This window comes from Mauremys reevesii, linkage group 10 (genome assembly GCF_016161935.1).
Source record: "Mauremys reevesii isolate NIE-2019 linkage group 10, ASM1616193v1, whole genome shotgun sequence".
Taxonomy (NCBI): domain Eukaryota; kingdom Metazoa; phylum Chordata; order Testudines; family Geoemydidae; genus Mauremys; species Mauremys reevesii.
Genome location: NC_052632.1, coordinates 5,489,163 through 5,502,555, shown reverse-complemented (window position 1 = coordinate 5,502,555; position 13,393 = coordinate 5,489,163). Strand labels below are relative to the sequence as shown.

Sequence of the window (13,393 nt, the reverse complement as noted above, 5' to 3'; positions counted from 1 at the left end):
CTCTTGGTTCAGTCACACATTTAAACTAATCTTTTGGCCATTCTGGGTAGTAAGTTTATGGGGTTTTGTTGTTCTTGGAGTTTTTAAAATTCTTATTTTGTGCATTGCTCAACTTTTTTTTATCATTTATGTGATAAAGGCAGACATGTTTTTGTAGCCATTATAAATTAAATATTGGAATAACTCCTTTCTCAAGGTGTCGCTTCCTATCAAGACTTGGTAGAGTGTTTCACACTGATCATAAAATCCCTAGAACATGGTGAGATACAGCCTTGGGTATGTATGTGTAGCCTGAATATGTTTTCATGATAAAAGTATCAGCTTTGGTTGTGTAAATAAAGTAGGATACATTTCTTGACAATATTTTAAATTCAGATTTTAAATAGTTCACTATTAGTTTGTCTCTTTTTTTAAATAATGTCCTGCTTGTAAATTATACTGTGTATTTCATCTATATGTTACCAGAATACATCTTATTTTTTTAAGATTCATCAAGGGAGTAGCAGTTTACTAAGCAAATTGATTCAACAATCCTATCATGGAGCTATGGAGGCTATTTCCCTCAGTGGTGTCACTCCAATTCAAATGCTTCTGGAGATTGGTCTGGACAAAATGAAGAAAGATTATGTCAGTTGTTTCATAGGTAAGCCTGTTATTTAAAACCATGACTGGAAATTCACAAGAAAAGGCTACTTGACCTAAACAATCAATCACTTCTGTTTTTGTTGACCTTAACTTCACCTCTCTGTTACCTTAGCCTTTTTTCTTATTGCCCATAAAATCTGTACTTACCACTTAGTGTGTTCCTTTGCTTAATTTGCAGATTAAAAGTATCTCAAAATAACTGTGGCTTATAACTAAGGCTGTAACAGTTTTCTAAACTAATATTTTTATGTGGGTTTTCATAAATGTCTGAATGATAGAAACCTGTCAGTCTGAAAAATCTGAAGGGAGAAATTTGAGTAATATCCTATTTATTTAACTGGAGCCTGTTTTTAGGTGTGATAATGCTCTAGGTGGGGGGAAAATGTGTGTCCTTCCTTACTGTCTTTCTTTACTCCCTTCTTGTAATCAAAAGGGGTTGAGGACAAGACAGCCAAGAATACTGACAGTATAATTTATTTTACAAAATGAATAAATTGCATTCTTGAGCCACACCTTGAAACAGAAGCTAGCATGTAGGGATATTTAAAAAAAAATTAAATTGTTACTTCAATGGTGTTGTGGCTTTATCTTCAGTCTCACAGTTTAATTGTTTCTTTTGCTTCCATTCTTTTGGGTTGTTGTCTCCATATTTGTTGGGTTTTTTTTTTGTTTTCCTCATTTTTTTCATTGTCACTTTTTTATCTTACTCTTTGTTGGAATTATTATTTATCAGGGTATTACCACAAAACTAATTTAACCATAAATTCCTTTTATTAAATCCAAAGGTCAAATGACATTTATACAATTGTTCTAAACATGCCTAAAAAGTCGAAATAATAAGCAGTTTACTACCTCCAAATAGTAACAAAACATTTATAAGCATTTGATCAGGATACTTACAAATGGTCCAAACTCAGGGAGGCTTAGACTCATAGTTGTCGACTCCATCATGGTTTGGCAGGTATTACCAATAAAGTCTTTAAGAGTTTACTTTTTTTATATCCCTTAACAAACTATTGATGTCATTGCCAATTATCGGACCTTAGCTAAGGCCGTATGAAGGATTTTCTTATATAGTCAGTTATTTACTGCACCTGATACCCAGTTGATTGTGTTTTATTACTAATACTTCAGCCCAAACCTTAAATAAGATAACACTGGTATTTTGAAGGGTCACTACAAGTTTAACACAATAACTTTTCTTTCTGATGTTCTCGTTCTTTTTGTCACATGCTTTGGGCCTATTGTTCATGCTAATATCCCAGCTCAATTTAAAACCATAGTTCACCCAATCTAATGTGGGCCTATATTCCTACGCTACTTTTTTCAAGGCTTCTCTCTTCACCTTTTCTTCATTCCCTGAGTCTTCCTACCACACTGCCAGCCTGTATGCACTCTCGTTTGCTCACCTGGTTTCTGTTTCTGCTACTTCAAACCTTACGCTGTTTAGGAGGGAGAAGCGTTGAGAATTTTAGGGCTGGTGACTCAGCTGATCCTAGCACCTGCTATGCCTATGGCTGCTGCCCCTTTGCATTTCCATGTAGGGAAAATGCCATGTTGGTGGCTGGTAACCACTGTCTCCAACACCAGCCACTTCATATTTCTCTTTGTACTTATAGCAGTGAGTACAAACAAGGCCTCAGGGTGGTGATTGCACTCTTCCCTTTGTGTGGCTTCCTGTGGCCTCCTGTTTTGCTTATGCCTGAAGTTGCCACAGTGTGTAGCATGTTTTTGTTTCTTTAAAAGAAAATCTTTATTTGTTTTGCAGGCCAAGAACTTGCAACATTAACCTATCTGGTGAGATATTTTAATTCTTATTTTGAAAGCAATATAAAGTTTTGACATACACTTGTTTAGATTAATTTTCTCTCCAAATTCATAAAGCCTGTTTGCAGGACTATGACATATTCTGAGTTCTCAGCCTTGAAAACTGAGTGTTTTAAACACTTCTTTTTATCTCTGGCGAGGGGAGAGAGGAAGGAGAAATCTGGTCAAAGCTGAGGTACCACCTTTGATGTCCTTATCTACAGAGCTACTTCCACTTGAAAAATATGATAGAACCATGCCCAGGATTTTGTAGGAAGCTATGAAATCCTATCCATTAATTTGAGTTTGCTCCTGAGAATAGAGTTCTTAAAGCTGTTGAAACAAAATTTTAACTTCAGTAGTAAAGAAAATTTATGTTCAGTCATGAAAGCGCACACTGCAGAAGGATTGCAGTTAGAAATAGGGTTTTGTAGCTCTTGCATTACGGTGCCCCTGAAGGTTTTGCTTGTTTGTCACTCTTTTCAAAAGCTGATAACACTCTGAATTGGTGTTTTATGAATTATGTGAAGTGAACACTGTCATCGCTGACAGTCCTAAAATTCTACTATGAAAACACTTTTTCTTCCGAATCATATTCTTGATCATGGAAAGTCTGTCACCTCCTTAAAATTAGGGTTGTTGAATGGATAAAATATCAAAGTGTGGGCTTAATAGCTTAGGTGGTTGGTAACAGCAGCTTAGTCCCCTGGGTAGGGCACCATATTTTAGGTCAGGGAATCTAGATTCTCTTCCAGACTCTGCCATTGACTTGCTGTGTGACCTTATGCACAACAAGTCACTTAACCTCTGTGTGTTTTTCCCTATCTGTAAATAGAGATCATACTTCCTCATTTTTGTAAAAAAGCTTTCAGATCTAAGAATGAAAATCACACTATGAATGCAAGGTGGTAGTGTTCTTGTTAGTATGACATCTCCACATTTCATTTCCAGCTTTCTGGCTCAAACCCAGACCGAAGCCCTGATTCAAACCTACCGAAGTCATTGGTAGTCTTCCCACATCTGTGGTGATCCAAAATTACCACCATGTTACATCTGTTTGACCTGTGTGAAAAGAATTGGTAGTCTAGACTGTAACCCATATCGCACAAGCCATCCCATTTAGCATTTTTATTGGTATTTTCAGCAGAGAGCCAAAAATTGCATGGCTATGGAGGTTAAACTACTTTCTCACCTAGGAGGTGGACTTTCCAGGTCAAGGTTGGGGTATATTTGCAGATTAAGAGGGAACTTGAACTCTTGCCAGTATGTCCCATGTATAATCCAGTGTCTTTTTCACCATCACGAAACTTTTTTTTTTTTTTAAGTAGGCAAGAGATTGACATTCTAACTTCACTGGCAGTTGACTCAACATCAACAAACTGCGTGTTCTAGGATTACTTCAGGGTTGTAGGTTTGCATGGAGTATTGCTTCTCTCGGCTGCAAGAAAGCACATGGTGTTTAGTTTGCAAGAAATCTGCTTAATGAAGCATTCTGAGAGCAGGATTTTTATAAATCAATACCCTATTTTCTCATAAAAAGGGGGCAGGCAAATGTAGCAGAGAGTGGACTTTCAGAATGTGTACAGATTGAGTTCTCATCTGGTTAGCATATTTAACCCACCCAACACCAACAGTTACCTTTTTAAGAGCTTTGTTTATTTCTTGTGTTCAAGTCTATATTTTCTTCTCTAGGACTACTTCATTTCCACATCAGTAGAGCTACAGGAGCAGGTTCATCGCATTCAGAAACTTCATCATATGCTGGAAATATTGGTCAGCTGCACAGTCTTTCTTCACTTCAAACATGAGAACCTCTTCCCTTTGATGCAGTAATTATTTAATTTTTACTTTCTGTCATTTAAATGTCAATAATTAATAGACTATTTTAAATAACTAGATACAGTCAAAAGGCAAACTTTTTATAAACTGAACTTTATTGATAATGATTGTGAGGAACGGGGGCTATACTGGGAACATTTGGATCTTACTGCTCAAATTTTCTGCCCTGATTTAATACCCTTGTACTTTTTCCCCATCATCTTGTGAAGGGGTTCAGGAAAATCACTAGAATACTAATTTTCATTTTCTTCTCTTCTTCCTTTTCCTTTCTGAGCTTTCAGATCCCAGCCATTCCTCCATTCTGAAATATGTAAAACAGGTATTCATAAGAATATACCTTCAGAATAACATTCAAAACAAAAAAAATTTTTTTTTTTACATTAGCTTTTTTGTTGCTGCAGCTTCTTTCTTGCATGTCTTGTTTTATCAGCCATTTCAAGTCATGCTGCCAAACCTTGCAATTTTTTGAGGCTTTCATCCATTTAGCTTTTAACTAGTGCAAAATCCCAACATATTTCATATTTATTTTCAGTGCTGCAACGCTTCTGTGACTGGGTAGTGTGAAAAATTAGCCTTCCATTCTAAAAAATACCATGGTTTTAGAGCGAACATTTGTGAGGAATAAATTATTGTGCAATTGCAATTTCTCAAGTATAGTAAATCTTATGAAGTCACTGTTGTGATATGATCATTTTCTACTGTCCTGGGAAGCAAGAGCCAAAATCAAGTTTTGGAATCAAGGTTTCCTGCAATTGCATAGTAACTGATCTATTGTCATGAAAGCATGTAAAAGGAAGTTAGTTTTGCATGCATATTGATCTGGGGTTGAATAGTTGCATAAACACTTATCCAAGAAGTAATAAGTAACAGTATTTGTCTGCTTTTATCACAGGTCCTGCATAAAATATTACAAAGAAAATCCTCTGAATGAGAAGCATGTGTTTCAGCTACCAATCAGGCCAGCTGTTGTCAATAAGTTCTATCAAAAGTAAGCCAAACCTCAGCTTTCATAATACGGAAATTCAAATCTTGATTGAGTACATAATTATTAGGGTTTTTTTGTGCTATTTGATTATTCCCTCAGTGATCATGCACAAATATGGAGGGTGGAAATAAATAGTGGACATGGTCAGAAGGAGGTTAAAACGGTATGGCAGCTTAGTACTAGTCCTCCTGTTGAACATATGACTTCGAACAACCTAGGTAAGGAACCATTTCTGGTATAAAATATTAAAGTGATACTGTCAGCTTGAATTTTTTTTAAATTAACTAGTGATGTGTTGTTTTGTTTGATCCAGTGTCTCATACAACACTTTTTAAACAGTGTGTCTTAAATATTTTTTAGTTCCTTTTTATGCATAAGATTCTCTTAAGTAAAGGAGAAATTGACTATATGTAGAAAAAGTGAAACTGGCTAAATGTAAAAAGTGTTGCTGCATACACAAAGTAAACAAATGAGGTGGGGAAAAAAACCTTTCCCTTATAGTATTGTTAGGTATTAGTTGTCACTCTATGAGGTGCAAAATTTTCAGTGTGTGGTGATTTTTCCCTCTCCAGCCTGACAGTTACTTTTAAAATTAATTGTAACATGAATCTAAATATAACTGTCTTTGAATTTGGCATTGTGCTTCTCAGTCCAATAGAGAGAGGGTAAATGTATTGTTAACATGAAGAGTAGGTGTCCAGGTTCACCATGTAGGCTGGAGTAACATATTAAAAAACTCTTGAAAAGCTAGGAAAGAAGTCCAAATACAGGACAGTGTAGAGTTGATTTGCCTTTTCTTTTGACAGTGGCAAAGAGATTAACGTTTTAATAGATCTTGGACATTTTCTTAGCTTTCAAAATAATTTTGAGAGCCTATTAATTTCAGTGGCACTTGGTGCTTATAACAGATTCTTGAAGCCATCATGTCAAAATTTCTTATGATCTGTCATTTATAAGAATACCATGTTAACACTTAGTTCTTTTGTATTGCAGAAGTACTTTGTGATACAACAGTTAATGGAAACAGCGAAGAAAGTATGTATTATATTACCATGGCCAACTGCAGTCAGGTGCATTTTGCATAAAAGAATGCTGTTGTACAGATAGACACTTAGAAGGTACAGTAAATGGAAAATATTGTCGGCATATCTGCTTCCCCAAGTATATCTAAATATATTTTATGGTTGGAAGAATGATACCCTATATTTTGTAGTTATTTGCTGTCGTGTATTGAAGTTAGAATCCACCTAGGCCTATAATTCAACAGTACAGTATGTGTACAATTTGTTTAAATACTTTGTAACATGCAGTTATTTTTAAAAATTATATAAAATGTAATTGTTTTAAAAACTAATTTTGATAGTTTATAAATTATGAATATTCTACTTTTTTACATTGTTTTAATTTTATTTTTATTGCTTATTATACAATGTGGCTGACCAAGAGCAAACGGTGTTATCTTTGCTGGTGTCACATGATGTTACATCAGTAAGACATATTTGGAGAGATGCTCTTCCAGTGCCATAAAAACTTTGTAAAAGAACTTCAGTTTTCTCTAGCCCTATATTTATATTTTGGAGTTGCTCTTCTCATCCCAAATTCAGCATGCTTTCAAATGCAAATAATTGATTTTAATCACTTTTTTTCATTTGTACTTTTGAGTTATTTTCATAAAGAATATTCATATAACTATTAAAACATGTTGATTTGATTATTTACAGTTAAATATAGCATTTGTTAGATTTGGTACCACATTTTGCTAGGAGGATGCACATTTATCTAATTATATAGCATAACATACATTTGTTCAGTAATTTAAGGCTAAGATTTGGAAAAAAGTAACTGCCAGCATTCATTCCGTTGTCAAAACTGAAAATGATATAGATTGTACCATATTATTAAGTTTGACCCCAAAATATAGTTAAATGTTTTCTCCCTGATTTTATATGCCAAAAAAGCAGCCTTTATAGTTTGAAAAGGACTCATTGAATCAGTGAATGAGATTTTTATTTATTCAAATTTATATAAATTGTTTTAATAGATTATAGTCAGTTTAGGCCTTAGCATAGGTTGTCATAAATTCAAATTTAAATAAATTAATCTGTCTTTAAAAATAAAAACACATTTAAATTAAAGTTAAATTTTAAAATACAGTTTAAATTTGTGGGTTTTTTAAAGTTATTGACTTTTATTCACTCTTCTTGAATAGAAGCTAAGAAATCTATCCATTTTGTGCAGTTAACCTGACATCCACAAATGAGTTTGTGTTTTGGAATTTGGGTAAAAGTTGAACATAAAGTCTTGCTTTGAAGGAATCATTTCAGGCCAAGCAATGGCAGGTTTATAGCCATACTCTGGAACTAGTTCAGTTCTGTATAAGCAGGTGCATCTTGATTAAGCTGTAGCAGGACTGAATTTGGTACAGTATCTTAACTCACATGTCCAAGTCCCTGGATCACATTTTTTGTGTATGCAACATTCTCTAATAAAGAAAGAGATGTATAATGAGTAGGGCCCTACCAAATTCACAGTGAAAAATATGTAATGGATTATGAAATCTGATTATTGTCACAGTATTGCCATCCTTCTGCACTGCTGCTGGTGGCAGCACTGCCTTCAGAGCTGGGTGGCCAGAGAGCAGCAGTTACTGGCCCGTGTCCAGCTCTGAAGACAGCATCGCCACCAGCAGCAGCGCAGAATTGAGGGTGGCATGGTATGAAGGGGGTTGTCATTTTGGGGGGGAGCAGAGCTGACCTTACGGTTGGGTGACAGTGACTGCCCAAGGCACCGTGGTCGCTCCCCACACACCCACAGCCAGCCTAAAGTCCCTTTAAGCCCCGAGCGCTGGGCCAGGAGCAGGGCTGGGAGTTCTGCAGCCAGAGGTACTGTGTGCTGGGCTACAGCTGCTAGTCCCAGCTAGGCTGGGGAAGAAGTGGACTTCCTCTTCCCCTGTGTGGGTTGCTCCCAGGGCTGGGTCAGGAACCTCCCCTGGCTTCAGGAAGCTATGCGGCTGCTGGCTGGGAGCCCAGCTCTGAAGGCAGCACCGCCACCAGCAGCAGTGCAGAAGTATGGGTGGCAATACCATACCATGTCACCCTTGCTTCTGCGCTACTGTTGAAGTGGGCTGCCTTCAGAGCTGGGCTCCCAGCCAGCAGCTGCCACTCTCCAGCTGTCCAGCTCTGAAGGCAGCAGTTCAGAAGAAATGGTGGCAATACCGTGAACCCCTACAATAGCCTTGCCACTCCCCTCCACCCCCCGACAAGCCCTTTCTAGGTTGGGACCCCCATGGTTACAGCACTGTGAAACTTCCGATTTAAATATTGGAAACTGTGAAATTTACGATTTTTATAATCCTATGACCATGAAATTGACCAAAATGGACTGTGAATTTGATAGGGTCCTAATGCTGAGGTAGGTGTAGTGGCCTAAGTATAGGACTGGACATCAGGATTCCTTACTTCTGGTTCTGGCTCTGACCATAAGTCTGCGAACAAGTCAGTTAGTCTATCACATTTATTCCACTTGTGTGCAAAATTTGGGTTAATAATACCTAATTATTATTGTATGGGGATGACTAATTAATGTTTATGCAATGACATTAAGATTTTGAAGTATGATATGCTGTAAGTATTCTATGTTCATATTTCGTAATTAGCACTTCATCACTATTTTCAGTTACCATGGAACAGGTTGAAAACAGAACTTGCCAACAATCTGCCTATTCTTGAAATATATATTAGCAAGCTTTGAAACAATTTAATCTCAGCCAACTGTTGCCCTAATGAAGAAAATGCATACTTTGCAAAACATGAAGGAAGATAAAGCCTGCTGCTGAATTTTGATAGAAAATAATACTGAGACGTGAATTGACTTTGTAAAATTTCTAAATTACATCTTATGGGTGAATCGAATAAAATGTAGAAGCAACAATATGTACACAAAAGTAAAGCTGAATTTTTTTTTTTTAACATTACAGTGTTACGTAAAGGAGTCATCTGTGGAAACCTTTAAAACAATGTTAGAATAAGAATGGCATTTTATTGCCTATGCAAAATGAAGATGTTATGTAAACTTGTAGTTTTAGTTGTGCTTCCGAAGGAGGAACATTAATAGAATGGCACTGATAAGTATGCAGAGTGTGAACACCGTTGGTACAACAATCTCAGTCACCATTTCCATGTGAGTAGTCAAGGGATCTGAAATTTGAGAAGAGAAACAATAATAGATAAGATCTTTTCTAATGGAATAATTTTAGTTATTTATTCATTCTATTTTTTAAGCACAGATGAATAACTTTGAATCTTCTTGAACATAATTTGTTTAAAGCTAAAATTAATTTTTTTACATTGGCATCTGCATTAAACTGGCGTCACTAGAAACAACAGAGAGAAATAAATTGTAAAAGATAGAATAAACATGTTTTATATATTTTGAAAATCTGCAGCAAGTTTATGTTAAGCTCTCCTCATCTACATCTTTTGTGGTAAATTCTGAAACACGTCAGTGCTCAAAGGGTTACAAAAAATTGTGCTTACCATGAATTAGTCTCAGTATATTAGCAGCAATATTCCGCTGTTCCTCTAATTTTCAAGGAAAAGGGAAAAAAGAAAATAGTCAAAGAAAAATCTTTGGAAAGCACTCTAACCCTTTGAGGACTGCATTGTATCTCTGTGGAATTAAAATTAAATTGCTTCTTTAAACTTTTATTTGGTGATTGTAATACAAATTGTTTTGATGCACACACATTTTTTAATTATATATATTAGTAGCCCTCAAAGAGTTGAATGAGAAACACACTTAAGCTATAGTGATATGTTAATTCATAGGGATGGACCCCTCATATCTTAATCCTACAGTATTGGCCACACACATGTACAATATCATCCCATCTTCCTTAATGATTTCAGGTGTCCACTCCAATAGAGTTTTTCCCCCAGTTCAGGAACTGATGACCCCTTCACAAGCCCCAGCATGGGAGCTGGAGCTGGAGGCAGAAGGGAGGTGTTGGAGGCAGGCCACAGCACTGTGGATATTCCAGGCAGTGCTGTGGTTTGTAGGGCAGTCTGGGGAAGCTGCCTTAATTTAGATTCTGAGAGCCTGTCTAATTTATGCCAGGAGCTTCTCCAGTCCCCAGAGCAACAAAGCACAAAGGTGGTTTAAAGTCACCTCAGCTCTCCCTCCCCCTGGGCTGCAAGTTCTCACCCCTAGTTTTTAAGCTCATCATTCAGAGGCTACACATTTGCCTTTTCTTTTTCCCTGTTGCATGATTGCCCTGGGTTTAGTTTTTGTTTTTGTTTTTGCTTTTATGTTTGAGAAGGGCAAACAGTCACTGAGAAATGCTATTATCTGCAGAAGTAAGTTTTTAACAGCTGTGACTCCTCAGTGTTTTTACTATAATTCTTAAGAAAAGAAAATTCAGAAATATTAAAAAACTGTAATACAATCCTGTTAGCTGCACTATTTTGAATTACTAGTAGTAAATTAAGAGGTACCATTTGATTCTGAAGTTTGTCATAATTTTTAAAAAGATTTGGCTTTCTGTTTTCAAGGAGAAAATATTTCATGAACCCAGTTTTAATGTTCAGTCACAGAAATGTTTTCCCTTTAAACCCATATAATGTATATTTACTGGATGAGTAAAACAGAATAAATGTAATTACCTGCAGCAAGGAGTTGGTTTGTGATAGAACAAGTCTCTATAGCCTTTTGGTGCCAACTTTTCACCTAACAAAATCAATATTATTTATTATTTGATGTGATACTAATAGTTTCACCAAACTATGAATATATTCAGTCTTATTAGCACCATTTTCAATGCCTCTGAATTTTAGTCATTTACAAAACTTTCCAGTATTCTTATTCTCACACTACATGTCAATTGTATGACATTTTATGTTACTTTGTACATGAATATTATTTTAATAGATTTTCATGTTGTTAATTGTTTGGGACGATACAAAATAAACTGGAAAACCCACTCAATATTATTTCTCAGGGTTTTTCTTGTTTTAGATATCCTGCACATGCAATGTCTGGAAAGCACAAAAGGCAATGTCTCTAAACAGAGTAAATTAATAATGTGGGTATTGTGATTACAAAGTTTTATTTAAGTAGTTAATTTACTGATGTGTTCAAAAACATCAAAAGTGTTACAAAAGAACAATAATAGTAAGATTATATTTCATCATTCTCTTTCCTCCCTCATCCCCCTCTAGGGTGACCAGATATCCCGATTTTATAGGGACAGTCCTGATTTTTGTGTCTTTTTCATATATAGTCTCCTATTACACCACCCCCTCCACCCCCCGTCCTGATTTTTCACACTTGCTGTCTGGTCACCCTATCCCCCTCCCACAAATTGACACAATCCTAAATTAAATGATTACTATAGTAATCTAATGTCAACTCCCACATACCTTACTCATGCGAGTTATTTTTTAATCAAACTCAAAGCAGAATTTGGTCCTAAATTAGGAATAAGCAGGTTTAATGATAGAACTCACCTCTCTTGGATTTGGGAATCCATTTGCACTGATGATCATCTTGTAATAGTGGACAGATGCCTTTGGGTATCGGGGTTTATTCCCCTTTTTAAAGTCAACATGGTATAATCCAAATCTTTCAGAATAACCTTTATTCCATTCAAATTTATCCAGCAGAGACCAGACAGTGTAACCCTTTACATTAACGCCATCGTTTATGGCTGAAAATAGATTTCAAATTTGTTAACAACCAGATCAAGTTTATGTCTTCACTAGAAACACAGTGCTAAGCAAGCCCTATTTTATACCAAAAATGAAGGAAAAATTTGGGGTAAAATTTTCAAAAGCATCAAAGTCACTTATGTGCCTGACTCATATTGAAAGCCAATGAGACTTAGGCACTTTTGAAACTATTATCCTTAGTCTAGATGCACTGGAAGATTTCATAGGAGTAATTACGGTATGTATATTAGGTGCAGTTTTTATTTTGTAAATATGGAAACTGATAAATTATTCCAATGTTGAACCCAGTATAGGTCAGAATTTCAAAGAGTTAGAATATTAAAATGCTTAAAAACAAATTTTGGAACACATTTTATTGTGACTTAGTTCATTTTTTAAAGTTCACCTTTTAGCATCTCATTAATATACCCTTTCAGATATTCAATTCTCCATTCATCACACAACTGAATACACTGCAGCTTTTCTGAAACTCCATTCTCTGTTACGTAAATGAGAGGATTCCCATACTGTGTCTACAAAGAAAAACATTCATATTGGAATAATGAAATAATATTATACTTTATACAACTACAATTAATTTTTTAACAAAACTAAATTTCTAGAAAACTGGTTTCAATCTGTTTACTATATATATATATATTTTTCTACTATGGTTACATTTAAAACAAAAGCATAGTTAAAAATTTAACTTTTTTCTTTGGGTTAGCTGAAGTTTATTATAAACTATTTCTATGAATATAGTGCAAAGAGGTTACAACTGAGATTGAGGCCCCATTGTGCTAGCTATGTGGCAATAAACAAGCCTTAATATGCAGATAAGAATACTGGTGGATGTGTGGGTATTTATGCCTGACACTGAGATACAGATTCATACCCTGTATTAAGACTGTTAGTTAACTTCCTTTAAAGAAGACTTAGTTTAAAATTACCTTAATGAAGTTGAGTAACCTTCTAAATCCCCAGGGCACAGAATATAGCCATTTAGATCCTGGATTTGGCCACTTTGGATCAACTAGTTCTACCAAATCACGATCATTGTGGTAACTGGGCCCTCTGAGAGCGGAATAATTTTTCTGTATAATGTAACGAGTGGTAAAATGACTTAATCCCAGGAAATCAGATGTACCCTTAATGTAGCTTTTCTCTTGCACTGAGAAGGTTGGTAATCTTGATGTGCCCAGGCCTTGTTGAACACTCTTTTTACCTATTAAATCAAATTTAAAAAAAAAAGATGGTAAATGCATCTTCCGCACATGATTGAATCTTTCTGCTTTTTCTTTACACCACAAAAGCAAAACTAAGCTATCCTAAATTTTAAGTGCTAATATTGTGTAGCCTTGAATGAGCACTTTCTCTCTGAACACAACAATCTTCCTCTTTCTACCTTTAAAGA

At 35.6% G+C, this 13,393-nt stretch overlaps 2 protein-coding genes across 8 annotated transcripts in view; one reads left to right on the top strand and one right to left on the bottom strand.

Moving 5' to 3' along the window:
* Nucleotides 1-11,257, top strand: part of ZWILCH (zwilch kinetochore protein) — a 27,410-nt gene extending 16,153 nt beyond the window's left edge. For 6 of the 7 annotated variants that reach the window (XM_039491431.1, XM_039491437.1, XM_039491433.1 and 3 more), the window contains 8 exons: nucleotides 197-276; nucleotides 487-643; nucleotides 2,414-2,442; nucleotides 4,144-4,280; nucleotides 5,183-5,278; nucleotides 5,375-5,493; nucleotides 6,269-6,393; nucleotides 8,951-11,257. In XM_039491431.1, coding sequence (XP_039347365.1) covers nucleotides 197-276; nucleotides 487-643; nucleotides 2,414-2,442; nucleotides 4,144-4,280; nucleotides 5,183-5,278; nucleotides 5,375-5,493; nucleotides 6,269-6,360 — 710 coding nt within the window. In that variant the 3' untranslated portion in view covers nucleotides 6,361-6,393; nucleotides 8,951-11,257. The remainder of the gene's footprint in view (nucleotides 1-196; nucleotides 277-486; nucleotides 644-2,413; nucleotides 2,443-4,143; nucleotides 4,281-5,182; nucleotides 5,279-5,374; nucleotides 5,494-6,268; nucleotides 6,394-8,950) is intronic. The other variant, XM_039491432.1, reaches the window with a different exon arrangement.
* LCTL (lactase like) overlaps nucleotides 9,356-13,393 on the bottom strand; it is a 16,231-nt gene continuing 12,193 nt past the window's right edge. The window contains exons 9-14 of the mRNA XM_039491439.1: nucleotides 12,930-13,204; nucleotides 12,386-12,512; nucleotides 11,779-11,978; nucleotides 10,936-10,999; nucleotides 9,811-9,855; nucleotides 9,356-9,471 (exon numbers count right to left, since the gene is read on the bottom strand). Coding sequence (XP_039347373.1) covers nucleotides 9,356-9,471; nucleotides 9,811-9,855; nucleotides 10,936-10,999; nucleotides 11,779-11,978; nucleotides 12,386-12,512; nucleotides 12,930-13,204 — 827 coding nt within the window. The remainder of the gene's footprint in view (nucleotides 9,472-9,810; nucleotides 9,856-10,935; nucleotides 11,000-11,778; nucleotides 11,979-12,385; nucleotides 12,513-12,929; nucleotides 13,205-13,393) is intronic.